Genomic DNA, 20,597 nt, shown 5'->3' with positions numbered 1-20,597 from the left:
AGGACCGACCTTGATAGATAAACAATCCATGCTTTCGGCTGTAAACCTAACAAATGATTAAAGGGGCAGTTAGCCTGTTCCAGGCTCCTAGAGAGAAGCGCGAAGGAGAGGGCGAGGGGACGAAAACGAGGGGGGCTGGGGAGAGAAAAAGAGGGAAAGAAGAGGAGCCTGTAATCATTCTCTTAAATACCTCATGCCGGTATACCAGCTCCCGGTATACCCTCTGATTGGTCAGTTTTGACAGTTCAGACATCACTCAAAAGATATCGCGAAAGAATCTGAAAGAGTCAAAATGGCGAGTGTGTCACACGCGCGTGGTTTTGATGAGACTGAGTTTAATACAGTTTTAGAGAATTGTCTTCGAGATTTTCCGCAAGTTAAAGTACTCAGAAAGGAGCAAAAAGCGTGCCTTCTCAATCTAGCTCGTGGGAAAGACGTTTTCGCCATTCTACCCACCGGTTTCGGGAAGAGCTTGATATTTCAACTGTTTCCTCGAGTCTCGAGTGCTTTGTGCTCAAGTGAAGTCAAGCCGTTGTCAACCATTATAGTGGTTTCTCCGTTGGTTTCAGTGATGAGAGATCAGGTCGAGCAGTTAAAACAACTAGGGTTCTCGGCCGCAGCAATAGGAATTGGCGACGAATGTATAACAAATGCTATAGCTCTCGAAAGCAAGAGACAACAATGATAAGCTTTGAAAGACGAGGATCTGTTAGACACTCATATCTGTGATAAACAAACATCCTGCGGCAGTTTCAATCTTCCCGCAGTGATATGCAATAGCATAAACATGAATTCACAAGTAAAGAAATCCACGGATCCTGTATCTTCACAGATAAAATTTATTTAGCGCTACCTGAAATCTTGCAGTTAATCCTAGCCGCTAAACTTTAACAAATGCCACAGAGCTAGCATACACAATGGCATATCAAAATCTAATCCTAACGGCTCAGAATGATCAGTAAGAAACTCTCCATTCAGTATATATGAGAATTCCCCCCTCACGATTAAGATAAACACCATTAAGCAGAGCCGTCGCATCACGTTTTGATCAAAAGGGAAGAAGCTCTTATACAAAAGGAAAATCGCTTAAAGACATGCTTGCATTTTAAAAGCTTTTATCAAAACAACGCACACACAGTGGGAGTCGTGTAGGTCTGTCAACCCCATTTTAACTTATTTAAACGTGCCATAAATTCTGGCCAGGATCCTCGCACAAATGAGGCAGCTGACGCTGGAAAGCTCTTCGTTTCTCAATAGCTTGCGAAGATACAACCAAGCGAAGACACAACATCTGCCAACACTAGAGTCTCGTCGCTCGATAACGTCGCGTTAATAAGTTCCTTATTTCGAACAGCGTTGAACAAGTACACCCGGGGAACTTTCGTTCCAAGACACGTCAAATTTTTTTGGCAAAATCTACAGGATTTTGAGGGTTGAAATCTCAAACCCGGAGAACCTTTCGGTGTCCGCGACATCGAAGCGATGTAAGGACAACCGCGCGAACTCGAGAACTCGCGTGAGTAATCGAAACCCGGACAATGAAAAGTTTGACATTTTGACATGTTGACACATTTTGGAAAAAGTGGGCGGCATGAGGTGTTTAAGAGAATGATTACAGGCTCCTCTTCTTTCCCTCTTTTCCTCTCCCCCACCCCCGTCGTTTTCGTCCCCTCGCCCTCTCCTTCGCGCGTCTCTCTAGGAGCCTGGAACAGGCTAAGGGGCAGTGTAACCTATTTTTAGTGTCCCTTTTAAAAGGTGGAAAATATATTTGTATCAGTGGATCATTAATATCATGGTTCACTTCTGTTAACAATATCCCTAGTAGTGCACAGAAACTAGTATAAATTATCTTTGGCTGCGGATGGTTAGGATGCAAATGGGGCAACTTGAAAAAAATTGGTGAACTTTTTCAAGTTCTGCCTGGAGAAATCACTAAAAAATCTTAATTTGGTATATTCTTGCTCAGTGAAACCAATTAATATTTTTCTCCCGGTGCTCTAAGGTTACTTTTCGTGTAAGAGAGGAGGTTCTTAGTCAAATATTCGCGCAGTTTGCACCAAAGTACAGCCAAATCTCCGTGATATTGCTCCTTTAACACAACAACTACGGGAATAATAAGTGGCAGAAGGAAGAACTTTGTAAACACCTGACTCCTTTGGACGAATATATCACGTCCTGCTCGGATAAAATCAGCGGCATCAAAACAGGGCTCAAACTCGGTAGTCACAAACTTTCCTTTCGCGGCCAACTTGTGGCGGTCTTCTGTACGCACTGGATAGTTCTGAAAGTTGAAACACAGACCTCAATAAACTGAATTAAAGGAGAGACTAGACGGTCAGACGTCACGGTCACTAACTCAAACTGAATACAGCAAATTTTCCTGCTTCAATGGAACTTTGTCAACATAGTAATTCTTCTGACGGTTTATAAACTTCAAAAATACTCAAGGTTTTTACCTGATCATAAAGGTCGTCGCTCATGAGAGGTTTTGGCGCAGTCGTCCATTTGGCACCTTGCTTAAAGTACTCCTTGAGAAGGGGCCTGTAGGCGCGATATTCAAAGAAACGAGACCGCCATGCCATGGGCGCCTCGATAATTTCATCACCGACAACCATGAGAATATCACGTGGCATAGCTGCGTACATTCCGGATGACTGGAAGTCCGGAGTTTTGTAGACCTAACATTAAAACTATAGGTTAAGAAAGGCAATCATAAAAATTTAATAGTGTATATGCACTCTTTGTTACGATATTACGTCGCCGGCGATTCACCTTGAAACAATCACAAGTGTTAATTGTTGTTCCCCTTACACCTTTACCTCTGAGAAGTTCAATGCATCAGGACGGCGCACTATCACTCCTTCATGTCGCAAGATGTTGCAAAATTCTTCTACTTCCACCTGCGCCTTCCTAAGATGCTCCACTGGAAAGGATTGGCCACCAAACCGATTGAAAAATGGCCAGTTCTCCTTGCAAGCGTATGCTTTCACTTCGACAGAGAGCTCCGGCACAGTAGCCCCTGAAATAACAAAAAAAAAATCACGGTAAGGAGGGTGTACCAAATGGAAACCAGGTTTTCAAAATAAAAATGATTGTACTATATACACTTAATAAACTAAAATTAGATTTGGAGGCTAGTTTCTTGAGGAACTGTGTTGCTACATCGGTGGGGAGTAGAGACGAATGTTTGGTTTATCAACAGAGTTGATAACTGAAGGTAAAATCGCTACCGCAAAGAGATTCGAGTGCTGACGTACGTTTCAAGCGTTTTTTTCGAAGGTTTTTTTTTTTTTGTTATTGTTTTGTTTTGTTTGTTTTTTGACTCGTCAAACCTTTTTATTAGCAGTACTAAAAAGACATCGAGGCCCGAGAAGTGAACTGTACTTTATCAGAAATAACTAACAGCTAATAACATTTATTTAGTTTTGAACAAGCAAGACCCACTTAGAGCTGACCTTCGACCTTAAGTCAGGTTAGATTCTAGCAAAGAGTTTTTAAAAATTTGCTTGTTGACGTACCCACTGTATCACGAAACCAAGAACTGAAAATATGATTGCTTGGCTGACACTATGGCAAAGGGCTTATTCAGTTTGGGACAATACTTCAACTAGTACAACTAGTCTTCTTTAGGGCCAGAATTACAATACCTCTTAAGAGGCGTTAGTTTTTCTCATTGTAACTCTAGCCCTGAAGGAGATTAGTTGTACTAGTTGAAATATTGGCCCAAATTAATAAGCCCTTTACCGTAGGGTCAGCTCTGCAATCAGTTTGGTTTTAGTTTACACGTAAAGTGACGTCTGGCACGTGCATTTCTGCTACAAGAGATCCGGTAACGGAACGTCTTCAGAACAGTTTATTTGTCACTGAGAAGCCCTCATTAAAGTTTGCATTGCATTGCATTGCATTGCATTGTATAGCATTGCATTGTATTGTCCCCTGCATTCAAAAGTTTCGTATTTTTTGGAAACTCTCAGCATGCACCAAATTCCAGCAAAGTAACAAGAAACTGAAGCAGTAGGCTCGGTCGGGTATGTCAAGCCACAGTATATTTTTATGTTTATTCACCTTCAACGCGTCCTACGATGACTTCCTCGAGGGGATCCCATTCGTTGTATGAACACACCGGGCTTTTTAGTTCCTGCGGTTTGTCGCTCTCCAAGTCATGATCAGCGACCTTACTTGCTGGGTAGCTCTTTAGCTGAGTTCCCTTGGATGCGCCAGCTTGATTCCTTATATCAAGCGTTGAACATGCTCGCCAAAACTGAAACATGAACAAAAAGATTATTGCCTTTACTTAAGCAAACAATAAATTAACATGGAAATAAGAGGGAGGCCATGTGGTTTAAATTTAACGACGATTAAACACTCTGGATACTAGTAACATCCGTCTAAACTGACATAATACTGAACCATCAAAACTCAAAAATAATGCATTAATTTTGCATTTAGCGCAGAAGAATGTGGCGAGCAAGTGACAAATGATTTGGTTTCACTTCAATTTGGTGGAGAAAACGCCGCAAAAGTCTTAGCCAAGAGAGGATGAAGGCTACAGAAGGTAGTAATGTAAAACTAGGGCAACTCGAAGAACTTTCGACAAGCACAGCCTAAAGCCGTGTGTAATAGCAAGAGATTCGCTGTTATGGATGGAAAATGTATAAACTGTTTGTAAATAAGATCGAGTCTCTTTTAACCAAGAAAGCTTGAAATTCATTAAATTTACATGCTGTCGATTGGCTAACGTAAAACACATTTTAAAATCTCAATTTTCTTTCCATGGTTGGCAAAATTACCCATTCCTGTTTGAGTCGATTGGCAAACGTACTTGCTCTTAATTGCAGGCGCGGATCCAGGGGAGGTGAAATGGGTGAATTTTCACCCCCCCCCCCCCCCCTTTCTCTGAGCCCCATTCTTTCTTTTTTTTTTTTTTTTTGGCAGTAATGGGGTTAACAGGCCTGCGCGACTCTCATGTGCGGTGTTCAGCCTAAATAATAGTTTTGCCCTTACGGGTATGTCTTTCAGAGAAAACCCTTTTCTCTATGAAATGAGTGGTGTTCCCTGTAAATTTTCTTTTAGCGCTGGATTTTCTTCTTATTAAATGCCATTCATGATTTCGAGGATTTGCACGATAGCCAGGCACGATAGACACTGAACAAAGCCAGAAAAAAAGTGTTTAACTGTCGTGTGTTTTGTATTTTGACCTCAAAGGTCATTTTGACCTCTTGTTGTTCTGTTTAGCGACTGTCGTTCTTATGCCGTTTGTGGCATTTAGTTTAGGCTTGGTATGGCTCATTTCAGTGCGTCTGGTGACAGTATACCCTCTCTTTATATCGTTGAAAGGATAGGATTTGAACTGTGTAATAACTATACATTATCTTGCAGCTTTTGTCAGATTGCCGGGCCCGGCTATTTGCTTTTGTTGCAAGATGGAGTTGTGCTTCTTATCACGGTTATTTGTCTCTTGATCCTTTCTTTAGCATTGTAGCTATGCAATGCGTTAAATTGAGGGCTAAAGGCCGCTTAAGTTACGGCTGTGTGTTTTGTTATCGCTCCGCTAAGCTCTGTAACTGTGAGGTTTGTGTTGAGGGAGCTTAGTATTTTCCTCCTGTGTTTTGATTACGTGCTCTGGCCTGGGGCTGCTTCGAGTCCTTCGGCCGTAAGTAAATTCTGTAGCATTTAAGGCAATGGACAGGCAAGACCGCGGTTTCGATCCTTATCTTGTGGATCTCTTCAGTTGACGATTCTTTAGAAATGATAGAGATGAGTTCTCGGTATCATTTCAACAAACACGCTCTCTGGTCAAGATATAAACCCATGCTTCCAATAGAAAACCCTGCAATTGAATTGGCTCCTTGCAAATGAATTTACAAATCTTAAATAATACTTTTGACATTTGCGTTCCCCTAAAATTCGAAAATGTTAATTATTCATCGGAAATCAATCATGCTGATGCACAGACCTCAAACACCTCAACCAGGCTTTGGTTCTATTACATTATTACAAAAATTCACCCCCCATTTCAAAATCCTGGATCCCCGCCTGAATTGGCTTAGCATGCCTAAATATACTAATATTATTCAAGCTCAAGTTTTTCCAGACGAGTAATACGTCTCTCCCTTCCTTTCTAAACGACAGGAAGTGGAAGGGTGAATTTGAGAGAAGATATTTACGATTGGAAACTCTTGCCTCACCGGATTCATAGATAGAATGTATTTGTGTCTTTGGAAAAATGTTCTTGTCATTCCAAGACGGTTTTCCTTCTCTAAATAGTCTTAAATTAATTCGATAAAAGAAACATTTTACGCTTAACTCCCTTATCTTGATTATCAAAATATTTTGAGCGTTTCAGCAACCCTCCTACTCGTCGTTATTCCACACACAAAAATGCCACTGCTTAATTATTTGTCAAATACTACTTAGTGTAAAATGTGGCCACAGTTGTAATTATCGGAGTACGTTTAGCACAATTATCAGCCACTTCAAAATTAGCAGCGCCCATTTAAACTGTTAGAGTTGTTGTTTTTATCTTTTTACAACAAGCTTTATTTCCCCCCAGTAGAGCGAATGCTTTTTCCCACTGTTCTAAAACTTAAATTATTTGAGAAAATGTTTCCATACGGCTAATCAAATGGCTATAAAGGATTTAAAAGTTTTAACAAATGCTATGTTTTGGTTTCTAAAATAAGCTTAGATCCCCTGACGGAAAAACGGTACTTTAAGCGGGGGGAAAAACCGTTCGGATCGCTACCCACTGACCTCCACAACCCTACCGAGCCTTGCAATGATCTTTGCAATATACATAATTGAAATAGTAAATTAAAAACTCCTGGCAACTAATAAAAGGTCATTTGAATTCTCTCATGGTTTACATAAACAAAATTTGCGTCCATGCAATTTTATTTTTGACGAAAAAGTTTGAAATTCTGTGGTTTTTCTGTGAAAAGTGCTGCCTAAGAAATACAAGTTCTGTAACTCGATGTGCGTGGCTTGTTCTGACCATATCCGAGGACTGTAGATTATCAAGTTATAGATAAGCTTATTTTCAGCCAATCAAAATCAAGAGCGAGCCGTTTAACATGTACAGCGAGCCCTGATCAAAGGTGTACCACGACCGGAGCCTAATTACAAACTTCATAAACTATAGATCGACCTTTCTATAAGAACTTAACTTAGATCTTGAAGCTTTTATTATTTTACTTTTCCCTTTTCGTGATGAGGAAATAATTACACTACTCAAGCTGCCTCTGCCTCTGATCAACGCTAAAATTATGTACTAAAGCTTATCAGAATTCAAAAGTTGAGATCACGGTAAGACGTTAGCTTTATTTTGAAAGGCTTGGGTAAGGTAAGCTTACTTTTTCAATTTTTTGCAGTAGATCATAAAATGACAATTGTGATCAGTTTTGACTCAACTAATAAGAACAAATTCCATTTATCAAAACAAACACAAATATTCTTCAAACCTACCACTCCAAATTTTGCAGCCTCCCGTCTACGACAACCACCTTTTAGGATTCGCACGTTGAACATGTTGATTTCGGTTAGAACTGAAATAAAATAAAAAATGCTCTTAGCCCACGCCAAGTTTAAGTCAAAAAAGTATTAAAAGTGTTTCAACCTCCCCTTAAACGTTTAGCCGAGTCTGTACCTATTCATTCAGGTTTTTATTCCAGAGAAATTATCATGAATAACTCACAAACTTTCCAGGATTCTTTCCAACATCGATCATTTTGTTTGTAGAGCCATTGCTGCTTAAATTTATGATTCAATGCTGGAGCGACGTTCAATGCTAGTTTAATTATTAGACATAATTATTTAATGTAATTCAGATTTATTAAGTAGGTAGTACCATGTATATATGTGGGAATACTGAATAAATTATTGGATTGTATTATTGTATTTTAAATCATCCATAAACCTAAATAATGGACTGTCACTGAGGCATCAATCAAGTCGAATTTGGATGCCGCCATATAGTGTGACAGGTAGAATCAATTCTGGCTCGGCATTTTTCATTTCATGTTTTAGAACCTTCCTAGCACAAAAGTACCTCCAATATGCAATTATTGAGTCTGAGAACAAATATTACTGATTCTTCTGTTAAACCACAGAACCCCCTCATTTTTACCTGTACGACTCAGGTACACTGGACCCACTTTAGCAAACCCCTTTGTTAGTTAGTTTTTTTTTTTTAAGAGATTACTCCAGTGTCCTTGTTTGTGATATATGCGTTATTGACCAAGCGTAAGGTCAAGATGGCTGGATATTGGCCAAGTTCTTTTTTTGCGTTTTTATGGACCGAGACGAAGTAAATGTTGAGAGTTTACCAAACATTTTAGAAAGCGTTTTCCCCCAGAACAACGAGAAAAACGAAGAAAAGATTGCATTGTTGCTCTGGATTAAACTTTCGATGCCCAGCGGACGGGCAACGGGTAATCCAAGGTAATCCCGAGCGGGCAAGATCGCTCCATCTTGTCCGCTCGGGAAGCCCATCACAGCGCAGGATTTGACTCATCTTGCCCGCTCGCGGAGCCAGCCATATAATAAAGAATGTTAATCATCTGGATTGCGTTTTCAAATTATTTCCTCCATGCCGTTTTGCCGGCATGCACAAAGGCAAGGAAAAGAAAAGAATTGCTCTCTTAAATGGGAATGGGGTGAATGAGAATACTAAGAACAAATGACCTGGTCAACTGTGTTGATGAAGCCAAACATTCGTATCATCGGGATAGTCAGAAGTGAGTTTAACTCTAGTGATTGATTTTTGGAAAAGAGTGGAGATTGAGTGAACCAGTATACTTCTTTTTACAGTATACTCTGGCGGTATACCAGTATACCGCGAGAGTTTAATTAGCCACTTGGGTCGCTGATACATAGAGGTATGTGGAGTCCTCTAAAGAACTGAAAGGAACTAGAATACGACAACATTTCGGTATAGAAAAATGTATCTATCCACACTATTAGAACGTTTGGTCTTTCATTGAGTCTCAAGGGAAAGAAACTTCCTCGATTTAAATTTAGTTTAACTGATTAAGTATTTAATTTCCCGTTACGACTGCGTGACATCGACAATCGGCCAAGAACATCGACAAAGAGCCGATGAAAACAAAAGCGACCTTTTAGAATACTCCTTCCATTGGAAACAAGAGATCAATATGATTGTGCTGACGAACTTCGTAATATAGTCACACTTAAATTTCAAAGCTGAGGTTTCGAGTATTAACCCTTTATCAGAGCGGATCACAGTTTGCAGTGTGTCTGATTGAGTTGCTATGATGATGGCGGTGTAATTAAGGAAGTAAAAGCAAATCTGATAGGCTCATATTTGGTTTACCATCCAGTCCAAAACTATTTAAGGTATGAGGTTATTACTTGCTTGAGTTTAAAAATAACACATCTGAAACTCGGCCTAGCCTGCAAACTCGAGGTTCTCTCTCAAGAAATATCTTGGAAGGTGTATACTAGCTAGGGTTTGAGAAATACGTGTACCCTACTGGCTAGTGCCTACATTAAGCACTTAACCGAAAAGCACGGGAAAAGACTGAATACTGCGAAAAAATTGAAGTGAGAACTAAACGATTTCTCCTCAACTCTTCCATTGAATTGACTGTAGCAAAAATAATATTTCTTATTGAAGATTGAACTTACCTCCTAGATATGTCTTGCCAGATCCTCAAGAAAATAAAAGGATTTATCATGAATTATGACTACAGTTAACATCATTGAAATACGAATGTGACATGCCCTCGCTAGACCATGCCAATCAAGCAGACATCCTTTATCTTTATCCAACAGAGCACAGCTTAATTTATTTTTAAACTCGAATGAAGTTCATCAGAATTGCTAATTTGTTCATCAGCACAATCATATATTGATCTATTGTTTCCAATAAAAGGAGTATTCTAGAAGTTCGCTTCTGTTTTGATCAGCTCTTTGTCGATGTTCTTGGCCGATCGTCGATGTCACCTAGTCGTAACGGGAAATTCAGATAGCTTCATTAAATACTTAATCAGTTAAACTAATTTAAATGGAGGACGTATTCCAGTTCCTTTCATTTCTTCAGAGGACTCCACATACCTCTTTGTATCAGCGACCCAACTGGCTAATTAAACTCTCGAGGTATACTGGTATACCGCTAGAGTATACTGTAAAAGGAAGTATGCTGGTTCACTCAATCTCCACTCTTTCCAAAAATCAATCACTAGAGTTTAACTCACTTCTGACTATCCCGATGATACGAATGTTTGGCGTCATCGCCGGACACAGTTGACCAGGTCATTTGTTCTTAGTATTCTAATTTTACCCCATTCTCTCATTCGCAAGTCTTTTTTTTTTCCTTGCCTTTGTGCATGCCGGCAAAACGGCTTGGAAAAAAAATTTGGAAACGCAATTCAGATGATTAAGATTCTATCAAAAACAAGGACACAGGAGTAATCTCTTAAACAAAAAAAAAACAAGCAAACAAAGGGGTTTGTTAAAGTAGGTCCAGTGTACCTGAGTCGTACAGGTAAAAATGAGGGGGTTCTGTGCTTTAACAGAAGAATCAGTAATATTTGTTCTCAGACTCAATAATTGCATATTGGAGGTACTTTTGTGCTAGGAAGGTTTTGAAACATGAGATGAAAAATGCCGAGCGAGAATTGATTCTACCTGTCACACTATATGGCGCCATCCAAATTCGACTTGACTGATGCCTAAGGGACAGTCCATTATTTAGGTTTATGGATAATTTAGGTAAGTGGGTTCCAACGCCCCTGGAAATAAAAATGTTCTTTGTGGTCACCATTGATGAATAGTGGCTCTTTGAACGTGATCACACAGAATAACTTCAGGCAACACCTTTAATTCCAGGAGCAAAATATTGGTATCAAGTTCGAAGTGTTAACTGACGGCAAGAAACAAATATCAGACTTTTACTCTACGGAAATTCGCTGTAATTAGAAGACCTTGAGGAATGTAATTTTGGCATGACCAACTGAATGTCTGTATACCATTTCCTTGAGGCGTGAGGCTGCTAGGGTTGATAACAATTCCTTGCATTGCTTAGGAGTGTTATGATGCGGTCGGAAGCTTCCCAATAACTAGAGAAAATAGTTAGACAGCAAGAAGACAGTTTCGTGAAAGAGACTGACCGTATACGCTTTTTCAACTGATATTTAAGGAAAAAATTCCTACCCTAGGAGAGCACGAAACAGGCCATTTAGTAGTGACATTTTAAATGTAAGTATAGTGTGGTTCTTTGGGCAGTAAGTGGAAATATGGAGATCATTTAAGTTCTGGGAATTTTATGACGAACAGCTTTGGTTGAATAAAGAAAGATCTGGATAAAAAAACATAATTCAAAGCATTCTTTTGAAAGGAAGGTGATCATTGTTTAGATTTGCGGCTTTGACCAACAACAATTGCATATGCAAGGTTGTATCCTCTCTCCCATGTTGTTTAATTTATACCTAAATGAAATCCCTTTTTACTTGACCATGAAGGCACAGATCCTATAGTTTTACCAAATGGATCCCTCCTAAATTGTTTACTCCGGCTATGCCGATGACGTAGTTTTGATTTCTCACTCAGCTGAAAGCCTGCAAAAGCAACTCTCTATTCCCTCAGAACATTGTGATCATTGGCTACTATCTATAAATCCAAAGAAAACAAAAGTTATGATATTTCAGAAGAAATACAGGAAATCAATCGTTCATAAAAATTGTTTTCAGATTAATAAACACAGCATTGAAATTGTAAGCAATTACACTTATCTCGGAATAAACTTCTCTTCTAATGGAAACTTTAAAACTTGTAAAATAAATCCAAATGATAAAGTAAGACGATCTTTCTTTGCTACTCGTCGTTATTTAGATTTCTCAAAAGTACCAATTGATATCGCAAATAAACTTTTTAATTCACTCTTTTTACCCACCCTTCTTTATGGATCAGAAATATGGGGGATTTATGATAAAAATGATTTTAAAATTGGGAAAAAGATGTAACTGAAAGAACCCATATTTTCCGTTGTAAACAATCTTTAGGCGTAAATAAGCAGTGTCCAAATGTTGCAGCCAGAAATGAACTAGGTAGATTGTCGTTAAAACTGACTATAGACATTTCCATTTTCAAATTTTGGCTTCATCTGCAAACTTTGCCAGGTAATAATATTGCAAAACATTGTCTACATTTTTCCCAAAAAAATGGCTGATGAATTCCAGTCTGGATTAATACAGAAAATTCAAATTTTATGCAACAAATAAATGTAATTCGAGTTCAGTTTGGTTTTAAAAAGTAACAGTAAAGCGTTTACCGCCCACATCAATCAAAATATGTGGAAAACTTCAATTAACCACCAACTCTTACTTCTTAAAACTAACAGACAAACAGACACCAAAAAAGCTGTATTTTTAGACTTTATAAAAAAATCCTCTTAACAGAACTGCTATTAATAAATTTCGCTTGGGGAACCATCGGTTACACATTCAAACAGGAAGGCACACTGTCCTCAAGACTCCCGAAAATTTGAGAATTTGTTGGTTGCGTCAATCTAAAGAAATTGAAAATGAATCTCATGTTTTATTCTTTTGTATAGTTTATAATAATTTCCGTTCGAAATTTTTTGACGACGTCATTCAAAAATAGAACTCTTTTAAAGACCTAGACGTCAACACAAAAATTTTATTTCTTTTTCATAGTATAGACCCCTTCATTTGCAGATCAGTTGCTGCTTTCATTTTCGATATTATGAAGTTAAGATACAAAAGGTTATTTCTTAAGTAAATCGTACAAAAAACTTGTAATTTTATACATTTGAATAACTAACTTAGGTAATGCCATGTATAGATATGGAAATACCTGAATAAATTGTTGTTGTTGTTGTTGTTGTTGTTGTTGTTGCATATGAAAACCTTGGTGCTGATTAGTTGATTCCGAAAAACAGTTTGACTTGTATTTTCTGTGATCTGTAGTGAGACCGAACCGTAGCAGTGTTTTCCCGTTTCGTTGGGCATTAATTAAACGGAAATATTTTGTGTGAATATTTTTTACCGTTTAATAATAAACAACCCTGGTTGGATGCGACAAACCCGACTGTTTTCCTGTTTTGACATTGAAAAGAGCTATTGCGAGTACCATCGCTTTATAGCTTTGAGTGCACGACGCTTCACAGTACGTCTTCTAGTTCAGAGCCAGAACTTTTACTCTGTGCAGCGCCGGATGCGCCATGTTTACAGACAAACACGTCTTTTGCTAAGGCAAAAGACGTAGGGGTCCGATATTTCAGCACCTCGTGAATCTCGTCATGAGAACAGTGGTTTCCACGGACTAGCCTGCCAGGAGGGGCTCTTGTTTGTTTCACGCAAACTAGCCCGCAGAACAGGCGTGATTTTTTTTGTTGCTGTTGTTTTTGGTTTTTTGTTGTTGTTGTTGTTGTTGTTGTTGTTGTTGTTGTTGTTGTTGTTGTTGTTTTGCATTTTATAGGCGAGCGGAGGTGAGCCGTGTGTGACTCGCGCTTGCCTCCGTTTGCCTAAAAAAGGGAGAAAAATAACGCCTGTTCTGAAGGCTACACGCCAACTGTCAAGCCTTTGGCGGAGAGAAGCGACAGCCGGAAATACATCTGTGTTCGCAGGCTACTGAGCCAGTGTATTGTATGTTGTATTGTGATTGGAAGGGGGCGGAGGTGTTTTGGTTTGGACAAGATTGATGGTGGGTAAGAGACAATGGGCCATTCAGCCATTGAATATGAAATGGGTGGGTGGAAATAGCGAATTCTCTTTGGACTACTGTGATCACGGCGTGGACGTTTAAGGTTACTGATAGGGAAGAAAGGTTGAATTTTTCTCAAAAAACTTTTTTAGGTAATTGTTGAAACAAGAAAGGGATGCTTGAAAATAACGCGAGCTATCTGGAAAAAAACACTTTTGTAGGAATAGCGGTGAGCTAGTGAGGGTGTCATAATCCAATTTATACGGGGCTGTGTTGATCTTTTTAATACGCGGCAAAGGTTTACCTGCATGTCACGACGTTTTATACAGTGAAACAGCGTTCCATTTTAGATTTGAAGAGGGCAAAACAAGAAAGCCGCCTTGGGTGAAAATTAAGAAAAAACCGGGATTAAAGGACGCGAACAAGGTTAAACTCTAATCGTTTAACGAAAACAAAAACCTTCAGCTGGCTGCGAGCGGTAAAGGTTCGTTGTACAACCAGTCCGATGTTGTTTGAAAACCATTCCCGTAACAGTCCGGCCAGAGCGGCTGCGAAGGAGACTATCTGGGGTACGAGATTGACACGAACCCAAAACATTGATCAGCGCATTTTTGGAAGGCGGGAGTAGGGAATCATATTTTTTAACGAATGAAGATATATTTTATCGAACCAAAATATATTTTATCAAATGAAAATTTATTTTTATTGAATGAAAATATATTTTATCAAATGAAAATATATTTTATAAATATATTTTATCGAAAGAAAGAAATATATTTTATCGAATAAAAATATATATTTGTCGAATTTTGCTGCATTTCGACAACCATAGTCCGTTGGTGATAGCAAATATATTGTTATTAATTTTATTTATTTATTTATTTATTTATTTATTTATTTATTTATTTATTTATTTATTAACAAAAATTGTTTTTTTGCGTAGTTCCAGCGTGGAGAGGGAAGAAAAATAAATAATAATTAAAAGAGACCTGTCACCTGAAGTGATTCTAAGTCTCGAATATTAGTATTAAGTTTAACTTTGTTTTATGGTTTCATTGTGATTGTTAACTTAAGAGGGACTTAACCTAAACGCCATTTTCCGCCACTTGACATGACTTTAATGGGAATATCTCGCTCACGTTTCAAGCAATCCAAAAACTCTACGCTCATGCTGTGAATCTATGTTGTAGGATGTTTTGTGAATTTTTGGGTGATTTTTGGGTATATTTGGGTTAAGATTAGAAGGATTGGTAAAATTAGGAGAAATAAGAAATATTGAAGATTTAGTGAAGTTTTAAAATTAGAATTTGTAGTGAATAATTAATAGACGTACACCAAGTTAGTTCATTAACAACCTAATAATTAATATACTATACCTCGTGTCACTCACCAGGTGTCAAAAGAGGTTTTACTGGTGAAGCAATAATAATAATGAGACTTCTTACAACAAACTCTTAAAAACGAATGAATGTTGTGCCACAAGCACTAAGGACACAAATGGATCATTGTATTAACTCTGCAGTGTATGTTAAAGTGCTCAAGTGAATCTATGAATTTCCCACTGAACATTAGCCCTAGCATTAAGGGATGGGAAACCGCACGAGGCAAAGAAGAATCGAACCCACGACCTCCAGATTTGATCATACGTTGCTTTACTGACTGTGTTACGAGGCCAGACAAGAGCAAGTAGTGAGTACTTGGGTACTCACTCCACGGCAGCAGGTACAGTGGAACCCGGTCATTAAAGTTACCTTGTACGTTCAGAGGGGAAAAAAATGTATTTTCATTTTTTTTAGCAGAAGATAAAAACAAGAATTTTAGAAAAAGAGTGAGTATTTGCCGAGAAATTGTGACGTAAGCGATTTCCACCGGAAGTTAAATTTTACTTTGATTGACAGCATATTGCTGCCGGTGTAACCACCCGTTGCGATAATCGCGCGAACGGTCTTTCTATATTGTTCAACCCCTCGCGTTCCCGCACTTCGAATATCCTGCATTTAGTGGAAGAACTTGCGTTTGCTTGAGTACGAAACTAAGATAAAAGAACACAATAGCTTTAAGGTACACTTTAAAGTAGGTAAAGGTCTTAAAATCTTCTAGCCAAGCGAATATTTGGAGACGCGCTTGTTTCAATTCGGGTGTCCGTGAATCGCGCTTCACGAGCTGCCTTTTTTATTGTTATTATTATTATTTGCTTTTATTGTTATTATTATTTGCGGCTGAATGTTATCAGATCACTGAATCATGCGTTGGGGTGCGTAAACGTTACAAGTCTCGGCAAGCGGAAACAAAACAAAACAAAAAAATTGGATAATAACGCTAACAATCAAGAGGCACAATAATTACTCAGTATGTCTTGATCTTTCCTCAACGTCGGCCGTCGCTACAAGATAACTAGTGAGGCGAAAGTCGTCGCTTGTGTTTTCATAAAGACTTACTGTATTAGTGTAATTTCCAAAGCGTTAAACGGAGTCAACTCTTCTAGACGGTTCCGTTTAAACGTTTTCTTTCAAGCGTCAAACGGATACTTGTTTCCTATTCGCAGCATTATAAACGTTTTGGAACTTTCATACAAGAGCGAATTATCACCAGAACGTTCGATAAGCAATCTCGAAACTTCGCTATTCTCAACAATATTTCGCTCGAATAGATGTATTCGCCGGCTTTTTAAAGAGTAGCAAGAATTTTCGTTTTGACTGAGACAATACATGCGGTTACGGTGGTTCCCCGATAATTTCGTAGCTCTTTGTGCTGACAATTTTACCCGCTTCTGCTTCAGCCCAACAGACGAGGACGGCTTCAGTCCCCGTTTTGTTTTTCCCATAATGATTACAGATTACAAAATCGACGTACAACAAACACCGCAGATATCCAACAAAATGGCGAAGGAGTTTATTACCCTGGAACGCGAGTACGTGCAAAACTACGAAAAAAAATTTTCACAGGAGGTGACCGGAAGAAAAAGTAGCTTGCAAAATGATTGGCTAATTTTCGATAAAGGCATAAGTAAGTAAGTAAGTAAGTAAGTAAGTAAGTTTATTAACGTGACTAAACACTTAGCTAACCAGCTACTTTACAGGAATAGTCACAAAATAAAATAGTAATAATAATAATAAAAGGAAAAAGTAATGAAAATGATAAATGAAAATACTGAAAAAGATGAGAAAGATACTATTTACAATGTTTCTAAGATTATTGAATATATAGTGTAAAATTGTATAAAATGTTTTAAAAATATATCAGCATTTGATTACAACATGTAGCGGCCGGCCAAATCCGTATCTAATATCTGTTTCTTGAACAGTTTGTAAGAGTCCGCTTTTCGGTATTCATTCGGTAGTTTATTCCACAGGTTGGCTCCTTCGTATCTAGGTGATTTAAGTCCGTACTTAGTCGTATTTACTTTTGGTAATGTCAAGATTTTGTCTCCTCGAAGATTATAATTACTTTCCCTTAGTTCCACTAGATCGCATAGTGATTCTGACACGCCCTGCCTATTAACTACTTTGTATACAGTAGTCACTATCTTTGCCAATCTTTGATTTAACAACGTTTGGTAGCCAGATTGTTTAAGTAGCATTTCATACGACGAGCTATAATCTCTATAAACAAATCTCAGTGCTCTTTCATTGAGTTTTTCTAACTTAGTGGTTGCGCTCTTGCTGCAGAAGTTCCATGTTTCTGCGCAGTAATTGAAGTGCGGTACAATGAACGACTGGTACAGCTTCATACACGTCTCGAACGGCAGCATTTTCTTTAGCCTTCTCAGTACAGCCACTTGCTGACTTACTCGACGACAGATCTTTGCTACGTGTGCATCGAATTTTAGCTTTTTGTCAATCGTAACACCAAGCAATTCCACCTTTTCGTTTAAAGGGATGACTGTGTTTTCGCATACAAATCTTGGTGGACCAGTTCGTAGATTGCCGAATACGATAGCTGTGTATTTGCTGGGATTTCTTTGTATTTTGTTCTGTCAAACCATTCATCAACCCTTTTAAGATCAGTGCTAATAGCCTGTTCGAGTTCCACTTCATTATTACCCGCGTAAAATATTTGAGTGTCATCGGCATATGTGGATAAAGTGGCATTAGGGGGCGGTACCGAGATTTTTTTTTTAAGTGCTGTTTTCTCAAACTTTAATTTTCGCTTGGAGGGGACACTTTCAAGAGCTACAACTCAACAACGATTTGGCCGATTTCAGTCAAATTTGGCGAGATTCCAGAAAAATATATAATCAACAAAAACGTGTCGGGGAATTCGATAATTCTAAAAATTCTTTCCTTGAAAGCCATTTCCGTGCGTTCATTCCGCATGATTTTCTCTCAGTTTTGAAAATGTTCTGTAACTTTTGAACGCAATCGAATTAAGGAAAACCCCGACATTTTTTTTAAGCTTTTGGGATCCTGACCTGGAGGAAAAAAACAAACTTCCAAAATATAATAATCGCATTGAGTTGGAACTCTCGAACGACGATCTGAACCTTCAAGTTTCGACTTTACAGAAAACCTGGGAATTTATTAATTTGGTAGAGCAATGACATATTTGAATACCCAGTTCTATAAGCTTTAATTTGATATAGGGTTTTGGGTATCTGTGATTTAACCGAGAGGCGCCGCATCCGTTAAACTGAAGCCACCCCTGAAGGTACGGTAACCTTAAATATGGACACCACGGGGATTAGCCAAAGTGTCTAGTCTGTGTAAGCCGGGTGTCCGTGTACATAAAATAAAACAAGCATTTTTACGTCAAGAAAACGTTGTTTAATTTCTTATCTGTACAGTAACTGTAACCTTACTCACATTTGTCATAGTCAGTCGGCTGCCTCGTCCCCAGGCGCCGAGCGAAAAAAAAGGGAGCGCGGGCGTTAATGAGAAGGAGGCGAAACGCGGAGCGCGTCTCCCTTCGTCTGTGCATCAGTCCCACAACGCCATGCGCACCGCGCTAAATCAATCCCACAACGCCACACGAACAGCACGCGATCAAGGAGCGACGCCTGGGGACGAGGCAGGTCAGTCGGATTAAAATTACTTTATTGTTATTTTAATGATCAAACATTTCCGCTATTTGCTGCTGTTTTTTTTAGGATTAAAATCGTATTAAACCGTAAAAATGTGTCATTAGAGACTTTACCCAACAACGACGGGATAGCTTCACGACGGGGTTCGCGACAGAAAGTAACTAGGTCGACAAACTCAGTCCGTTGCGTTACGCAATGATGGATTCGAGGACGGCGCGAAATGCAAATCACTCATTTCGGCGGGAAAATGTCGAGTTTATCGGCGACGAGGCCCGCGTTGACTTGTCTTGTGTTTATATTTGATCGACTAATGATTTAACAACCTGTATTCCTGCTCTTGATATACGGTATGCCTTCTCTAAGAGAAGTTAGAGATATCTTGCTTTTTGCTCACAGTGATAAGTTGATAAATGATGAAGAATTTTTGCTTTTGTACGATTTAAACAAGTCAAACAACCTTGATCTACCGTATTGGAGCTACGACCAGTTTGACCTTGATCTGCTAACGGACGATGAATGCAAGTCGGAATTCAGATTCCTCAAGAACGACGTTTACCGTCTTGCTGAAGTGATGCATGTTCCAGATGAAATAAGATGCTATAATCGTGTTGTTGTGGACGGAATTGAAGCTCTGTGTATTTTTCTTAAACGATTTGCATACCCATGTAGATATTCGGATATGCTGCCAAGATTTGCAAGACCCGTGCCACAACTTTGCATGATATCGAACCAAATGATGAACTCATTTATCAAACACAAAACCACCGTTTACGAAGTTTTAACCAGCCATGGCTTTCTCAGGCCAATCTTCAGAATTATGCCGATGTAATTCATGCTACAGGAGCTCCGCTTCAAAACTGTTGGGGTTTTATCGATGGAACGGTTAGGCCAGTTTCTAGGCCTGGGAAAAACCAAAGAGTTCTGTACAACGGACACAAGAGGGTCCATGCCATAAAATTTCAGTCCGTTGCCGCCCCAAATGGATTGATAGCTAACCTGTATGGTCCAGTTGAAGGGAGACGACATGACAGTGGTATGTTAGTAGAGTCTGCTTTACTTGGCGATTTGCAACGCCACTCATTTTCCCCTCTTGGTCAACCCTTATGTGTATATGGGGATCCGGCTTACCCCTTAAATATACACCTTCAAGGACCATTCAAAGGTGCCAGGATTACCCCTCTACAGAATGAATACAACAGTGCAATGAGCAGTGTTAGAACATCAGTAGAGTGGGTTTTCGGAGACATTATAAATTACTTCGCTTTTATGGATTTGAAGAAGAACTTGAAAATTCGTTTAAGTGCAGTTGGCAAAATGTACATGGTGTGTGCCCTGCTGACGAATGCCCGCACATGTCTTTACCAGTCCGTAACATCGTCGTATTTTGGCTTGGATCCACCTATGTTGGAAGCGTATTTCCAGTGAAATCGAGTATTGGATAAAAACTTTAAACTGAGTTTAACAGTTGTTGAGTTTAGTTAGTCCTATTGCTGCTTACAATTGTAAAATTAATTGGCCATTTCTTTAAACCCTTACTCATTTCAGGCCAAAATAGATGAATTTCCCGACGAAATTCATACCATGTTTCAGGCTAGCTAGCTAGCAAAAAACAAATTCTGACCGTATGTCTACCTTCAGACCTTGAACACGTTGTAATCAACTTCATCTCATTTTAGCCATAGGTATGTCCCCCAAATTAGTTTAGCCTGAGTAACCGCTCCGTTAGAGAAGGGAAATTTGCGTGTGGAGCGGTTCACTCTGGCTAAACTAATTTGGGGGACATACCTTTATAGCTTATGAAGGGGAGTACCCCAGGGGATGCTGTTGTAATAACCAAGGCAATATACTTCATGTCAGCATCAGACATTTATTGCTAAAAATGTTATAATAAAGA

General features: G+C 38.9%; 1 protein-coding gene and 1 pseudogene across 2 annotated transcripts in view; one reads left to right on the top strand and one right to left on the bottom strand.

The window, feature by feature from the left end:
• Nucleotides 1-7,716, bottom strand: part of LOC146453521 (glycine amidinotransferase, mitochondrial-like) — a 39,845-nt gene extending 32,129 nt beyond the window's left edge. Inside the window, exons 1-6 of one of the 2 annotated variants that reach the window (XM_085096571.1) lie at nt 7,646-7,716; nt 7,465-7,544; nt 4,066-4,261; nt 2,820-3,019; nt 2,444-2,678; nt 2,147-2,271 (exon numbers count right to left, since the gene is read on the bottom strand). In XM_085096571.1, coding sequence (XP_084952697.1) covers nt 2,147-2,271; nt 2,444-2,678; nt 2,820-3,019; nt 4,066-4,261; nt 7,465-7,527 — 819 coding nt within the window. In that variant the 5' untranslated portion in view covers nt 7,528-7,544; nt 7,646-7,716. Of the gene's footprint in view, nt 1-2,146; nt 2,282-2,443; nt 2,679-2,819; nt 3,020-4,065; nt 4,262-7,464; nt 7,545-7,645 lie in introns of both variants that reach the window. The other variant, XM_085096572.1, reaches the window with a different exon arrangement.
• Nucleotides 7,717-18,922: 11,206 nt separating this feature from the next.
• LOC146453520 (uncharacterized) lies at nt 18,923-20,128 on the top strand (annotated as a pseudogene).
• The last annotated feature ends 469 nt before the right edge of the window (nt 20,129-20,597 follow it).

Source organism: Pavona decussata, unplaced genomic scaffold, assembly GCF_977016875.1.
Source record: "Pavona decussata unplaced genomic scaffold, jaPavDecu1.1 SCAFFOLD_330, whole genome shotgun sequence".
Lineage (NCBI taxonomy): Eukaryota > Metazoa > Cnidaria > Anthozoa > Scleractinia > Agariciidae > Pavona > Pavona decussata.
The sequence above is the reverse complement of the archived record's forward strand: the minus strand, read 5'-3'. Positions and strand labels throughout refer to the sequence as shown.